This window comes from Hemibagrus wyckioides, linkage group LG23 (genome assembly GCF_019097595.1).
Source record: "Hemibagrus wyckioides isolate EC202008001 linkage group LG23, SWU_Hwy_1.0, whole genome shotgun sequence".
Taxonomy (NCBI): Eukaryota; Metazoa; Chordata; class Actinopteri; order Siluriformes; family Bagridae; genus Hemibagrus; species Hemibagrus wyckioides.
In genome coordinates, this window is record NC_080732.1 from 14,510,830 (window position 1) to 14,526,960 (window position 16,131).

The 16,131-nt window shown below is 42.6% G+C and overlaps 1 protein-coding gene across 4 annotated transcripts in view; it reads left to right on the top strand.

Moving 5' to 3' along the window:
- The window catches only part of oxr1a (oxidation resistance 1a), a 179,802-nt gene that overhangs the window by 145,267 nt on the left and 18,404 nt on the right, over window positions 1-16,131 (top strand). For all 4 annotated transcript variants that reach the window (XM_058376861.1, XM_058376858.1, XM_058376860.1 and 1 more), the window contains 5 exons: window positions 2,233-2,340; window positions 3,754-3,861; window positions 12,322-12,480; window positions 12,839-13,023; window positions 15,084-15,697. In XM_058376861.1, coding sequence (XP_058232844.1) covers window positions 2,233-2,340; window positions 3,754-3,861; window positions 12,322-12,480; window positions 12,839-13,023; window positions 15,084-15,697 — 1,174 coding nt within the window. The remainder of the gene's footprint in view (window positions 1-2,232; window positions 2,341-3,753; window positions 3,862-12,321; window positions 12,481-12,838; window positions 13,024-15,083; window positions 15,698-16,131) is intronic.

Below are 16,131 nucleotides of genomic sequence, written 5' to 3' on the forward strand. Positions count from 1 at the left end.
GTAGTTAAACCGCACTGTATTTCAATTCAGTCCATCACGCTGAGAGATTTTACACAAAATTATACACCTAGCATGGACGTTACGATGTTTTGATGAAGTCACAGACATCCTGAACGAGCCGAGGGAGTGAATGATTTGGAATAACATTTCAGTGATTGTGGTAATGTTAGCATCCTAGTCATTCGTTACCCTAATTATACACAGAATAAACAGAACCATTATCTGTATAGTTATGTTATGGATGTACACTTATATTGCCAAAAGTTTTGGGACACCCCTCCAAATCACTGAATACAGGTGCTGTTTTTCAGGGGTTGGGCTCGGCTCCTTAGTTCCAGTGAAAGGAACTCTTAATGCTTCAGCATACCAAGACATTTTGGACAATTTCATGCTTCCAACCTTCTGGGAACAGTTTGGGGATGACCCCTTCCTGTTCCAACATGACTGCACACCAGTGCACAAAGCAAGGTCCATGAAGACATGGATGAGCGAGGTGTGGAGGAACTTGACTGGCCTGCACAGAGTTCTGACCTCAACCCCATAGAACACCTTCAGGATGAATAAGAGCGGAGTCAAAGAAGGGGTCATCCCCAAACTGTTCTCACAACAAAATGTCTCGGTATGCTGAAGCATTAAGAGTTCCTTTCACTGGAACTAAGTGGCCGAACCCAACCCCTGAAAAACAACACCTGAATTCAATGATTTGGAGGGGTGTCCCAAAACTTTTGACAATATAGTGTAGATTCTTATGCTTTTTGCACAATGTGGCATCTTATTTCCATCACAAGTCAGTGCGCAATTCAAGTGCTACCTCTAACTCAAGCCTCTGTCTCGGGTCATTCCACTTCCCTTTTCAAGGTTAATCACTGCTACTACTAGACGTTTGTTTTCTTGTTTGTGGCACATAACAGTTCTGTATTTTTTTTTTTATATTAAATGGCTAAATATTAACTTGTTTTTATGATTTAGCGCCTATTTGCTTTTAAAGTATTTTCAGATTGTACTTTGATCAGATTTTTATGAATAGACTTCTCTAAACTGGTTCAGTAAGTTGTGAATTTATGGTAACTCATCAAGGGGGTACCTGTAGTTCCTCATTTTCTCTCCAGTTCAAAATGAATGAATGATGAACCCCCCAATTCCAATTTTTTATATAACGGCGATAGCTGGCTCTCATTTTATTTTTATGAGCCGTCTCGATGCTCTGATTTCCTCACTGTCTCAGGTTAGACCCTCCTGAGATATTGGTCATTAGGAGGTGTTGTGTGAAAGACAAACGTTTTGTCATGGTTAATGATTGTTCATCGCTGTCTAGGGTTGTCAAGATATCCAAATGTTGGCTTTGATACAGGTAGAGGTGTAGTAATGTGATGGTCCATGCTAATACAATACTTTGTGCTGGTCAGTAGGGGCTGCTTTGTTTCAAGTTAAAAGAGAATCTTAAATCATACACAAAACGGTTAGAGCAGTCATATTTATAGCCCAATACGCTATAGCATCTCCCTAATTGCATCGTTACTAAGCTAAACATAGTGCCATTAAGTGGCGGGTAAAGGTGCGGAGAGACATTAGCGCCATGTGCAGTGTGTGTGTGTACCATTAAAATGCATTTTATTACATGGTGTGTTCAGTGTCTCGCTCTGTTCTGAACACCGTTATGCAAAATAAAGCTGCGTAAAAATAGACAAATGGCTAGCGATGAGGCGTCACAGGTTTCATTAGTTACTAAAGAGGAAAAGCTATTTATCATATGTCTGATCTTAAAGATCTTAATAAAATGTTTAGTCACCTAACCTACTTTTACTAGCTATATTTATTAGCTACTATTTCTGTCTAGTCTCATTGTTTTGAACCTTCGACTTGTGCTGGTACCTTCAACAAGTTTACCTTCATCTGAGGAGATTTAGAAATAGGAATAGCCTTTATCTGTCACATATACATTACAGCACAGTGAAATTCTTTCTTCGCAAATCCCATCCTTGGAGGTTGGGGTCAGAGCACAGGGTCAGCCATGATACAGCGCCCCTGGAGCAGAGAGGGTTAAGGGCCTTGCTCAAGGGACCAATTTGGCAGTGCTGGGGCTTGAACCCCCGATCTTCCAGTCAACGACTTAACCACTTGAGCCATTTAACAAATCTGATCAATGTTTCCTTTATCTTTGCTTCATCTTCTTCTAGTTGTGTTTGTTTGTTTATTCACGCTTATTTTTTGTTTGTGTTGCGTCTGATCCAGGTGGAATCTCGGGACACCCTGAACAGCATAGCGCTGAAGTTTGACACCACCCCCAACGAGCTGGTTCAGCTCAACAAGCTGTTCTCCAGAGCCGTCGTCCCCGGACAGGTGTGCTCCTTTTCCTTACATCTCCGCCATCTACATCTCACCCTACAGCACTCCATTTTTCCTCTGCTTACACCATCACTCTTATTCTCGTCCTACTTCCCTACACTCGTTTTCTCACCGAGATCTCTGACAAGCCTCGGCCTGTTTCTAGGCAGTCGTATTATCCACATTTGTCCATGATTCAGCCATCTGCTCTTTGCAGCAAGGACATTACTCGTGCTCGAGCATAGAGTGCAAACAGTGAGGCTATGCAGAAATGCAAGTAAAAATATCATAAACGTCATGTCATTTTTCCATATGTAACTGTTACAGCTTGCAACTATTGAAGATCACATTTGTTAGAAATCAATTTTTTCTCCCTACATTTCTCGGTGAAATCCTCGTAGATCTTTACGCTGAATATATCCGGACTAGGTTCTTATCGACAGCCTTTACACGCGCTAATTAGTTAATCTTGTAATTCAGATATATTTACAGATCGCAATTTAAGAATCAAGAGTATTGCATTCACCTTGCCCTTTTCTTCTATAGCTTTTTTTTGGTTCTCATTTGTAATACTTTACCGAAATGACTAGCATTCGTTGTATTAATTAAACAGACATCACATTTTACACTGATCAGGCATAACATGACCACCTGCCTAATACTGTATTGGATCATGGACTGTGAATTTGGACACCAGTGATCCTTGGCTGCCCATGACCCTGTCGCCGGTTCACCACTGTTCCTTCCTTGGACCACTTTTGATAGATACTGACCACCGGGAACGCCCCACAAGAGCTGCAGTTTTGGAGATGCTCTGATCCAGTCATCTAGCCATCACAATCTGGCCCTTCGTCAAACTCGCTCAAATCCTTACGCTTGTCCATTTTTCCTGCTTCTAACACATCAACTTTGAGGACAAAATGTTCACTTGCTGCCTAATATATCCCACCCACTAACAGGTGCCATGACGAGGAGATAATCAGTGTTATTCACTCATAATGTTATGCCTGGTCGGTGTACTTAGCGCTGTTAGCAAGTTAAATAGTAGCCATGGAAAAGCTTATACTTGTGCGTTTAGGCATGTAGGCTGCTAGGCTTGTTGTTTAACATAAATGCATTATGTAACCTTGGGGCAATTAGTGCTGCAAGAGAAGATAGCTGCGTGCGTTAAAATTCCACATGTCCAAAACAACAGTCCTGGAGAGGATCTGTTACTCACATGTTACTCACTTACTTGTCTCTAGCCTTTGCTGGAACATATAGTATCACGTTAAATGAACACAGTATCAGACCAGTACTAGTATCTCTATCTGTGCATCCCTACTCTGATCACATCAAAATATATATAGTATCTGCATAATCTTGCCTCTGTGTTCATAAAACCTGCCATGTGTGTATAGTGTAAAGTTGTGTTGTGTTCTTTTGCAGGTTCTGTATGTTCCCGATCCTGAGTATGTGTCAAGTGCGGGCAGCTCCCCATCCCTCAGCCCCATCAGCCCCCTGTCTCCCACCTCCTCCGAGGCCGAACTAGAGAAGGTGACGTACAAGATACCCCCATCTTCTTTTAAAACAGTCTTCAGGGGCTTATTATTCCAACCCGGTTCAAGAGGAGATAAACACATTGTGTATCAATCTTTTGCACACAGTCAAGCCCAAATACTCCCATCTAACATAAGGCTTATTCATATGTGCGATTTTGTTTCAGCTGTGCTTTTCCACTGAGGCGCCTTCGCATCTCCATTTTAGCCTCTGATTATTGTTTAATTCAATCGCGGTGAATGCACATGCCTCAGTCGAGGGGAAACCTGAGCAGACAGCGTGAAGCACTTGCATGCTCCATCAATGCGATGAGTTAGCATTGTGCTTTGTTTCCACCCGATGAATTTCGTGCTACAGAATGCTACGTGTGCAAAATAGCTTTCTCTTGCTCTGCCAAGGTTACTAAGTGTGAGTGGTCCTCGGTTTTGCAGATAACACATTGTGCGTCTAGCTGCTGATTTGCTTTTCCCACAAACCTACGTACGTTTCTCCAGTCTTATTTCCTGAGCTGGAAGAAAATTCATTTGAAAGCCATATAAATAAATCTGTCAAGAGTTTTATTACAGTTTTGTTACAGAGCGTAGACTTGATTTCAGCACAGTATGTAATGCTTTTTGTTTTAAACACTGCGTGAAATGTCGTATATAGTGTGTCTTCTGTACTTTTCACTCTTGTCAGTCTGTGTGCCTCCTTTTTAGACTCATTCCTTATTCTGTCTACATTTACACAACTTATTTATTTAAGCGAATAGAGAACAGACCTGTTCTCAGTGGCAGCAGCCGTGACTAAAGAACATTTCTATGTTTTACTGCACCTGATCTACATCTCGTTTCCTTCAGCCCTTTAAAGATCTTTTAATTAAAAAGGTATTACTGTCGACTTGCCCAGTCCCGGCACTTATATGTTACTTTGGAGTGTTTATTATCAGTGCGCTCATATGTAATTGAAGCACTGCAGCGAACTGCTGCCACAGGGTTTAGTTTGTAAGAGTGGTGCCGTAATATTCGGTCTGTGCCTAACACTTCATTCAACCAGAAATGAAATGGCAGAAGAAGAGGAGCTGCCTATCGTCACTTCACATGGCAAGAGTAGACCGTTTGCATGCTTCAGTGTCCTTCTGGGACACACTTGTTGACAAAAGCGACAAAACATATCAGCAGATTTCTGCTGAAATTAATCAGTAACCTTACTCAAGCACACACCGACCTCTGACCATGTATGGAGACCAGAACAGCATAGCAGCTGTGTTTCTGTTATGGTAGATTTCGTGAATAGCGATTACAGATACGCAAATTCAGAATTAAGAGGTCAAGTATTCTAAAGAGTCACAATTACAGATATATATAGGAGAGACACGCTTCCTGGTTTGTTTTAGGAAAGCTTGACTGAAAGGTTCAACTGGCATCTGAATGAAACTAGAGGTGTATATCATGGACTGAGGTCCTGCAAAACACACCAAAGGTTTGCACGAGGAACTGAACTTTGTTTGTGATGTTTTTACCTGTGAGATCCAATCAGAAAACATCTGGTTGGTTCTGATTATGAACTGGAGTGTGGTTGCCAGGGTTGAGGATCTGTCGGAGCCAGTGTTTACACACCATGCTTGCTGACTGACGCTGCTGGTATTTCTACCTCTCTTAGGGTTCATATTTAATAAAGAAAGAAAGAAAACACTTCCGTTTAGGCCACGCCCACTTCGTGTTTTTATGTGAATAGAGATACAGATGCTTGGAGCACTATACAGCATTATTTAATGGTGGTCCAGTCTATGGTTTAGTTTAACATTACATTATGGCCAAACAGGAGCCAGCTTGTAAGCTGAAAGTGTTGTGTCAGTTTTAACATGAAGGACGTTTGTCCAGTAAAAAGGTCAGTTTAGTGAAAGGAAAAGGAAGGGTGGGATTGCAGTCTTTTTGGTTGTTAAAAGGTGCTGCTTATTATTACATTGTGGTCTCACTGACATGCGCTGCAGTTCTTGCGGAAAGTTTTCTTCTCTGCCGTGTTTTTTAGTCTCGAATATATTTCTATATTAATACACTCAAGGAAGTAAAATGAGACGATGGATTGGTTTCAGTGAGTAATGAAGATGTAGTTGATTTGTACTGATGATACCAGCAATATTTCAGTAAAGTGTATTGTGTTGCAGTTGATCGTAATATCGCTATCACGCGCTCATCTAGCCACAGAGACATAGATTTGACGGGAAATGAACCGATCCCTGGGATCACGTTTCCGATTCGGAAAGTTGGTGTTTGGCGTTTCTATAGCCCTATAATCCAGCACTGATGTAACTGACTTAACTCCTCATGCTTTATATAATTCTCCTTCAGGAGCTTTTTTGTTTTTTGTTTTTTTTTTTCCTCTGTGATCCGGTTAGCAAATCAAGCGCACCTCTTCCTGCGGCACAACCTCACACTTCCTGGCTCGTGCTAAATTTAGCCTTCCGGTGTAGAGAGAGGCAGAGAGAGAGAGAGTAAGAAGGAGACATGCGTGACGGTATGAGAGAGAAAGAGGCATGCGGAGAGAGGGGAAGGGGATGCGTGCGTACGCGAGATAGGCGTGCATGCATATGTGTGCGACAGAGATAGCGAGGCAGAAGACGAGGCATACATTCGACACAAGACAGAGAAGCATGGGTGAAGGTGAGAGGAGAGGAAGGTCAGTGTTAATTACCAGCGTGTGTCTGGTGTTGGCTAACAGCTTTTCGTTGTGTTGCCGCTTTGGCACATGGCCTAGAGTCTTCTGCTTTCACTAGGTTAAACTCTCGCTCAGTTCTCAAGGGCGGGCAGAAGTCAAACACGCCACTGCATCACAAAGCTGGACTAATTAGATATTTAACATTTTGTTCAACAGTTTATGGGGCATACAGGACCCACCTGTGTCCACCAGGTGGCGCTGAAAGTCATCCCCTTATGTATTATTAGCTCTAGATTATTTACATAGAATCGGAAGTGAAAACTATTATCATAATTTAGAAAATTGTTCAGTGCATTGAATGTCTCAATTATATTTATTGCAATCATGAATTTAATGCAAGTGATCAGACAATCTACACTGTCATTATACACCAATCAGGCATAACATTATGACCACCGGCGTAATATTTTGTTGGTCCCCCTTTTGCTGCCAAAACAGCCCTGACCCGTCCTGCACTGTGTATTCTGACACCTTTCTATCAGAACCAGCATTAACTTCTTCAGCAATTTGAGCAACAGTAGCTCGTCTGTTGGATCGGATCACACGGGCCAGCATTGTCTCAATGATTGAAGTGCATCAGTGAGCCTTGGTCGCCCATGACCCTGTCGCCGGTTCACCACTGTTCCTTCCTTGGACCACTTTTGATAGATACTGACCACTGCAGACCGGGAACACCCCACAAGAGCTGCAGTTTTGGAGATGCTCTGATCCAGTGGTCTAGCCATCACAATTTAGCCCTTCGTCAAACTCGCCCAAATCCTTACGCTTGTCCATTTTTCCAGCTTCTAACACATCAACTTTGAGCACAAAATGTTCACTTGCTGCCTAATATATCCCACCCACTAACAGGTGCCATGATGATCATAAAGTTATGCATTGTTATACATCAGTGATCATAATGTTATGCCTGATTAGTGTATTCTGTCCTATGTAGTGGGGTCATTTATTCATTTTCCTCATCGGGATGACCCTGCCTCTGTTTACAGGGCTTGAGAGGTGACTGGATGTTACGATGAGCATGAAAATCCCATCTTATGGCCTTCACAATCACCAGGTCTCAGCACAATTCAAACTGCTGCTCATGTGGTGTCACAGCTCATGGTAACACCCTATGAGAAAAGCGTTGTCTGCCCTCTTCCACATACATGAGCTCACAGACATCCACGTTTGGCTAGTGATGCTGTGTTGGACAGGGGAGAGAGAGTTTTTGTTTTTTACTGGTGACTAGATGTTGTTTCATGTTGTTTTGCACTCCAGCTTCCACAGCAGTTTATCAGTTTACCTTTGTTGTATTAAACTGTCCATATGCATCAGGACATTTCATCCATCACTCTTTGTAATTTTCTTGCATTGATTAGCGGAAAGCACTGCAGCCTGTCATGACTAAATGTATGAGGGATATTTTTGTTAAAAGGTAAATGACATTACCACAATGATGCAGTCTGTATTGCAAACTTCTGTAAGTTTTTGGAGTTTGAACATGCAAAGTTCAGTTCATATGAACTAGAGGAGCATTTCATGAGCTGATACCGAGAGCTATAGTTATAGTTAATTACAGTCTAAATGAATCATACAAGATCCCAGGCTTGGCACCATCAGACATCCAACACTGTTATGCCACACAATGGCAGGTTTTTATATTATTCTTTTCGTTTTTTAACAATTGGCTTTGAATGCGTTCTCTTCTCCCTCATGAATGGAGGTGAATATCTGTGTAGAGATCCTAAGGGACAGCTCTTTAAACAGTAAGCTAGCATTAGATCTGTAAATACACCCAACTATTTCCAGCTCCTTCCGTAATGTGCTAGACTCACGCCCCCTTCCTGTGCTCAGCTCCCTGCACTGAAGAGGGGGCGGAGGGTGTCGCACCGATTTGGGTCCCAGGAGGTAGTTGGTATGCAAAAATTTTGTACTAGGGAGACATGTTTTGACTCTTCAGTTGCTTTTTCCAGGCTGTGGGGTGGTCCTCTCTGTCTCAGCATGGCAGGACGCTGGAGATTTGGGGTCAGAGGGAGGGGAGAAATGTCCTCTTGTGTATTGGGAAGGCATTTGGGGGGCTGATCAGATCCTGCAGAAATGTAGAATTATGCTGTCCAGATTGGCTTAATAAAGCAGCATAGTATGTTTTTTTGTTGGTTTTTTAAAGCCAGTATGCACCTATTACCCTGAAATCTTAAGACATATTTACTATAATAACATTATGACAAGTGAAGAGGAGATAATCAGTGTTATTCACATCATGGCACCTGTTAGTGGGTGGGATATATTAGGCAGCAAGTGAACATTTTGTCCTCAAAGTTGATGTGTTAGAAGCAGGAAAAATGGGCATGTGTAAGGATTTGAGCGAGTTTGACGAAGGGCCAAATTGTGATGGCTACACGACTGGATCAGTGCGTCTCCAAAACTGTAGCTCTTGTGGAGGTGTTCCCGGTCTGCAGTGGTCAGTATCTATCAAACGTGGTCCATGGAAAGAACAGTGGTGAACCGGTGACAGGGTCATGGGCGGTCAAGGCTCATAGATGCACGTGGGGAGCGAAGACAGGCCCGTGTGATCCGATCCAAAAGAGGGGCTACTGTTGCTCAAATTGCTGAAGAAGTTAATGCTGGTTCTGATAGAAAGGTGTCACAATACACAGTGCACAGAAAAAAACAGGGACCAACACAATTTTATTTCAGATACTGTTACGGCCTGCTATTAGCACTAATATATATGATTATTAGCACAACAGTTGTTTAAAAAAATGCTAAAAAACATCCTTTATGCTGTAATGGTCTCTGGAATACTTTTGCAGGAGCGAAAATATCTTCCACCATCTGAAATGTGACTGATTCTCTGTGAGCCTGTCTCAGCTAAGTGACGTGTTGAAACAAGATACACTGGTCTTAAACCATTTAGAGCTTTGCATGTCGTGAGCAGCACTTTGTAGTAAAGAGGTAGTGGGACAGTCGGGCAGCAGTATGTTGCAATTCTCCAGTCTAGACAGTCTGTGTTACGCAGGTTACTCATATTCCTTATTTAGGCTATGTTCCTCAGATGTGAATCTGTAGCTTTTAGTTTCACAAAATAGCTGTAAAGCTCTAAAGTGAAATTAGTAACCGACTAAGAGAGACAAATATGTAAAATTAGATAAAGTCGTGCCTTAATTGACTGTTTTCACAAATGTCCATAAAAATGTGCTTCAGTATTGTCCAGTGACGCATTCAAAAGCAACACAACCAGAACCGACACAGTCCAAGGGAAGCGACAGGTCATTATATGCTAATTCTACACCACGACTGAGAGATTCAAGGCATTAATATGTGGTTTCTACAGAAATGGCTGTCTGTACAAACTTGAGGACCAAAAATTGAGGGCTTAATTTATTTTGTTTAATAGCGTCCCCCTAATCACTGAGAATAATTCCTAAAAATAACACAAACTGAGTCAAGGACACAACTCAAGTGCCTGATTTACGATCCCGAGCAAATTCGCTCGTGCAGACTGATAAATCGGATGTGTGCTTAGTGAACGTCCTGCGGGCGATTTACGGAAAATAATTGCGGAAATGACATTTCAAACAAGCAAACAAGAAGAAAACACTATGCAAATGAGCTTGTGTGAACTGTTTCCTGTAGCCTTGGATCGTAAAAAGACATAAAGAGGGGGCAGAGTAAAAAAAAAAAAAAAAAATGTAGGCATCTGTAAAATGCTTTTGACATGAGATGTGTTTCGAACATAACAGCATTTAATTGAACTGGATTCATTTAAGCGAAATCTTTCACCGAAGGAAAGCTATGAACTCAAATAAAGCAGCCAAATGGCAAAGAAAGTGTGAACGCTGTGTTGAATAAAATGTCACTGTAACAGCAAAACAGAGACTTCTTACAGTCAAGGTGTTTTTTATGCAATCCAATGAACCGATTTCAATGGGCTGAATCTATTCGAAGGTCTACTTATCCACCAGTTTATTAGGAATACCAGTACACCTGCATACACATGCAGTGGTGCAGTTAGCAGCCGAATGCATAAAGCAGCGCGGGGATAAGTGTTAGGGATAAATAGTGACTTAACTGTTTCTGTGAAGCTGCTTTGAGACAACGTCCATTGTTAAAAGCGCTATACAAATGAATTGAAATGAGATACAGGTCGAGAGCTTCAGTCCATGTTCATAGCAAACATAAGAATGACTTTGAGCATGTCATAGCTTGTCGTTGCCAAATCTCCCAGGGATAAACACTCTTGACAACCATGGTGAGAGAGAAAGCATCTCCAAATAAACAGCACATCTATCCTTCAGGAGCCCGAGCCTGAAATGATGAGCATTGCACAGCTGGCACATGATTAAAAATATACGGTATAAAGCCATGAAATGAAGTCGTTTCAGTTTTTTCCTGAAAATCCAGCCAATCAGACTCTTACCCAGAAGACTAGTAAGATTCAAAGTAGAATTATGTTTCATAGCCAGTTCCACTAACTTTTGTGTGTCGGGTTTGATTCCTCCAAAAAGAATAGAAGCGCGCGTGTGTGTGGAGCTGTGGGAGTGTGTATCAGAGTGCAGCAGACAGCCGTGGGCCAGAGGTCTCCTTTGAAGCAGACCATGCTGCCCACTATCTGGCCGTGGCGTCTGCGCTGGGTGATCTCTGCTCCTCCAACGCTCACACACACACACACAGCTCTCAGTCCCTGAGCTTACAAGAGTTGAATAGCAAATCCATGTTTTGGAGGCTGGTTTTTAATTCTTTATCAGCATTCACATGCATGCGCTTCCTGTGAAACCAGGGAACAGAGAAGATTTCTTATGTGGTGCCTTGGGAAGGTCCAGTTAAAAAAAAAAAAACAAGAGCAACGTGACTTGTCATTTTCATTACCACACGTACATAGGCAAATAAAAAACGCATAACGGCTCTGCAGATATGCAAGATATCGCTTTTTTTAAGAGCTCCCCATGCTTCTTTTAGCAAAGAAAACATATTTTCCTGTGCATTAGGATGATTCATTCCACATAGATTACTACTCGCAGGCAAAACTGTTTTTCGTCCTTTATTCATGACCCTTGTTCTGCTTTCTTGCCCCCCGGATGCCCGTAAGAACAAAATACACAAGTTCTTTTCTTCCTCGCAAAAGCAAGAAATATCGTTTCTTGTTTCCTCCAGCTCTTTCTTCCGCTAACCGTCACATTAACTTGATGTAAGAGAGTCTATAAAACTGTAAAGACTTAAGTTGCCTGCCCCTTGCCTCTATTTCCCAAAACCGTCATGCGGATTCACACGTCTGAACGTACACTTTCACGGGGATTTAATGTGCACCGTGGGAGCGCTTCACTTGCACTAGTTGCAAATTTGAGCTTGTTAGTTACTGATCACCTCATTTGATTACTTTGAAACCAGTTTAGCTGTTTTAATAGGCTGTTTAGTCATTAACAGTCATTACATATTCAGGAGGTAATCCTCAACAGAGCATCTGTGAACTTGCTTTTATCGCCGTGGATTAAACCGTGACGAGTATAACTATAAAGACGAGTGATGTTTATAAGTACAGTCGTAATAGGATGCAGCGTAATACAATAAGCACAGGATATTATAGGTAACTGTACAGTACATATGACCTGCAGATTTAAGATAAACGTAAAAGATGGCGTTATATAAACATGGAACGATCCACAGAAAGGGTTCTGTGTGGTAATTGAGATGTTAATATACGTGGAGAATAACTCCAGGGTTACAGGGGAGTAAAGCGTCTGTGTGTGAATCAGAGATGTTTCTGACTTGATTCTCTTTCAGGACTCTGATGGAGGTCCTCGCTCGGACACCCCAGCCTCGGCACCTCCGGCTTTCTCAGCTCTTCGCCACTCCCGCATCGTCTCCTCCACCTCGGAGGAGGAGGAGGCGCTTACCGAGAAGTTCCTCAAAATCAACTGCAAGTACATCACAGATGGCAAGGCGAGTCAGCGCTCTTGGTCTTCTCCAATTAGACACTCAGACATAATTCATACACTTGTAATAAGCGTCTTGACGGTTTGTTCTCCTCTAGAATTGATAAGACTCTCAGGGTGCCACATGACAGCGATTCCTTTTTTTTTTTTTTTCTTCCAAGAAACGTAAAAGTTCAGCAGCTGTTTCCAATACAGACGCAGTCCCCTCAGGAAATTTCCTACTGTCTCGTCTGAGTAATATCGAACTGATTTATTCCCTTAGTGTTTGGCTCATGCTCTCCAAGTTCTGCTCAGTGAGAAACGTTGTATAAAAATTCCACTGTTCAAACTGTTGCACGGTTTCTGAAATGTCACCGTTTCTCCAGGGGGCTGTAAGTGGGGTGTTGCTGGTGACACCCAACAACATCATGTTCGATCCTCACCGGACGGACCCGCTGGTGCAGGAGCGTGGCTGCGAGGAGTACGGCATCATGTGCCCGCTGGAGGAGGTGCAGTCTGCAGCCGTGTATCGGGAGATCACGGACAGCAAGATCCGTGAAACCTTGCCCACGTAAATAAATGAATTTTTGTTTCAAAGAATGAATCCGTTGATTGTTTAGTGACGCAATATAGCGATAGCATATTGTACTAATACATCCATTTGTCTATTATGTTTCTGACCCAGTACTGTCGTGGAGAATCATACAGCTGTTTATTTATATATTTGTTTGTTTGTTTGTTTGTTTTTTAAATGTCCAAGAACCAGACAAATCACATTGAAACCCACTTCATTCATCACGCCCAAACACCGGCGTGACATTTCCGATATGGAAAAAGAAAACGTTGCGACTTTGTGACCGTAAAATTGCCTCAGATATTCATCGTCCAGCCTGATGATACAGGAAATGGGATTTGTGCTCCAAGGTCAATGAAGCACACTTTCAGCCGCCTACGTTTTGATCACCCATTTTGTTTTGTAATAAGAAGTTAATGATTTTAGCAGCCTTTACGCCTGCCTGGATGTTTATGTCCTCTTATCAATAATTTATGGAGGACATCCCCCCCCCCTTGTTTTCCTGCTGTTCTTTTTGAAGTATTCATTAAAGCTGAGGTATTACATGTCATTTCCAAACGCTAAACTAATTACACGATATTAAAAATATTAGCCAAGAAATGTTTATTTTCTCTGGATTCTTTCGGGAGACCTAAAATAATATATAAAACAACTTCCTTATGAAATGTTAAATAGATTACTAAAACTTTTATTTAAAAATACAACATATATAGAATATCTGAATAATATGAATGATGAATGATTCTAATATGAATAAGAATGAACGATGTGGCAAAACATCCTGCTCCCTTACAAATGTGAACTGCTTGTTATATATATGATATTGCTTGATAGTTGTAATATTAAAATTAATGTTTCAGGACTATGTATGGAAGAAATGTCAGAATTTGACCATGTGATGGGTCAGAGATAATGTTTAGTGCAAATTCAGTGATAACATTTTCTGAGTCTGGATCTCTGGTTCCCTCCCAAGCATCCTATACAGCACCGTATGAGGTATGTATTTAGTGTGGGGGCACGGTGGTAGCTCAAGTGGTTACAGCTTTGGGTCGTTGACCGGGAGATCTGGGTTCAAGGCCCAGCGTAAGGGCCACCATTGGGCCCTTAAGCGAGGCCCCCAACCTACCCTTCTCCAGGGGCGCTGTACCATGGCGCTCTGACCCCAACCCCTAAGGATGGGATATGCGAAGAAAGCTCCCGGTACCTTCAAATCAAAGATGAGCAAATGCAGCACTGGTATTTTGTTATGCGGTGGGTCACTTGGCGTTGGAAATATTGAGCGAAATGTAGGATAGCAGATTTGTTACCATACTGTCTAGCACTTCAAAGTCTGGTGGGTGGTGTTGGTTAGGGATGGAAGATGAGCCTCAACCAATGCCAGCACTGCTCTTATTGTTGTCGCTTCCCTTATTGTTGTCGATTCCCTCGTCCAACAAAATGACTGTGCACATCTGAGCAATTCGTATTAAAAGTAAAGGGAATGAGAGTGAACAAGACCAGACTAGACATGCACATAATGTCGAGTGATGCTGGATGTTTGACTCTATGTGTGCATTAATGTAGCAACATGTGAATATATTTTCTTTGCAGGATCATCTAATCTGGAAGATTAAAAGCAACGTCTGCTAGACGTCATGTCAGACATGACTAGTATATGTATCTGAATCTTAGTACACAACAGCAGAGCTTCAGTTAGGTTTGAGAGCTATATGAGAGGTCACATCGTATGATGCTATACAGAGTCTGCTGTTTTCATTGGCATTACAGCATGCAGACATGTAAGGATCTTTACAAGCAATGCACCAAACAACGGCAGAACAGACACAGCCATCTTGTGTACATGTGGTTAAGATCAAGCACAATTCAGCCTTTAGACCGTAATAAAGACATCATGTGACATTTGCATGTCGGGAATATTACTCTGTACTCTTTTATAGTTTGTCTGAGCTCTGCAGTCTCTTATAATATCACTTTAACCATCACTATGTACCTTAGCAGTCATATCGTACATTCAGAAAATGTCACTGTATGGAAATCAGTATGGTTTGTGCTTGCAGGGACATCGATGCATGGCTCTCAGGGCCCGCTCATCACGCAGAACTGCGTCTGAGGGAGGCATATGACAGCGGCAGCACAGCTCCACGAAGCACAGACGCCTCTCTCTCCGAGGATGTGTTCACCGAGCCTGAGCTCTCACCTATCCGCGAGGAGCAGCCGTCGTCCACCCAGCAGCTCCAGGGCGAGGACCAGTCGTCTTCTGAATCCGTTCACACAGTCAAGCATGACCCAGAGGAAGAGGCAAAACCCAAGGACAAGGAAGAAGAAAGTTCAGGGGGAAACACAGGTGGAGAAGCCACCAGCGCTTCAGATGAGCCTAAAAGCCAGGAGCAGCTAAGCACACCAACCAGCAGGGACCAACAACAGCACCAGCCACAAGCCACACCTTTCCAGAGTTCCACTGCCACGGGGGTCACAGATCAGGAACGTGACCCAGATGAGGCTAAAACCACCCAAGACGGCAAGCGGGACTCGGAAACTGACGTGGAGGAGCTGAGAAAGATGTGGAAGAGTCACACTATGCAACAGGCCAAGGAGCAGCGAGAAAATGCACAGCACACACAGAAAGAGACTGCATCAGGCAAAGGCAGTCAGAGACAGGGCTCAGCAGAGGGTAAGGCTTAATGTGGTTCTGTTATGTAATATTGTATCTCTTATAATGTGTAACATTCCACATGCTTAGGTTTTGATTATTTCATCTGGCTTCTGCACATCGCAATAGAAAAAGATTTTTGATTCCAGTGCCTCTTCTGGGATTTACGAAGCAGAACCTACATTCCAAGAGATGCATATTAATTATAAAACCATTTAGTGCCTAGGGAAGCGGGGCTGAATCCATTACAGCAACGTGCTCTGAACGTCTCAGCATCACAGCGAGCCTGTCCGAAGCTGCCGGGAGCTGCCGATAGCCGCTTTGAGACGCTTTGAACGCGCTCGGCTAGTTCAGAGCCATACGCTAACCTTCAGCACGATAAGTGAGAATCTCTCAAAAACAACAACAGCACACACAGGTGGCCTCACACCAACAGCGCCTGGGGGCAAATAACA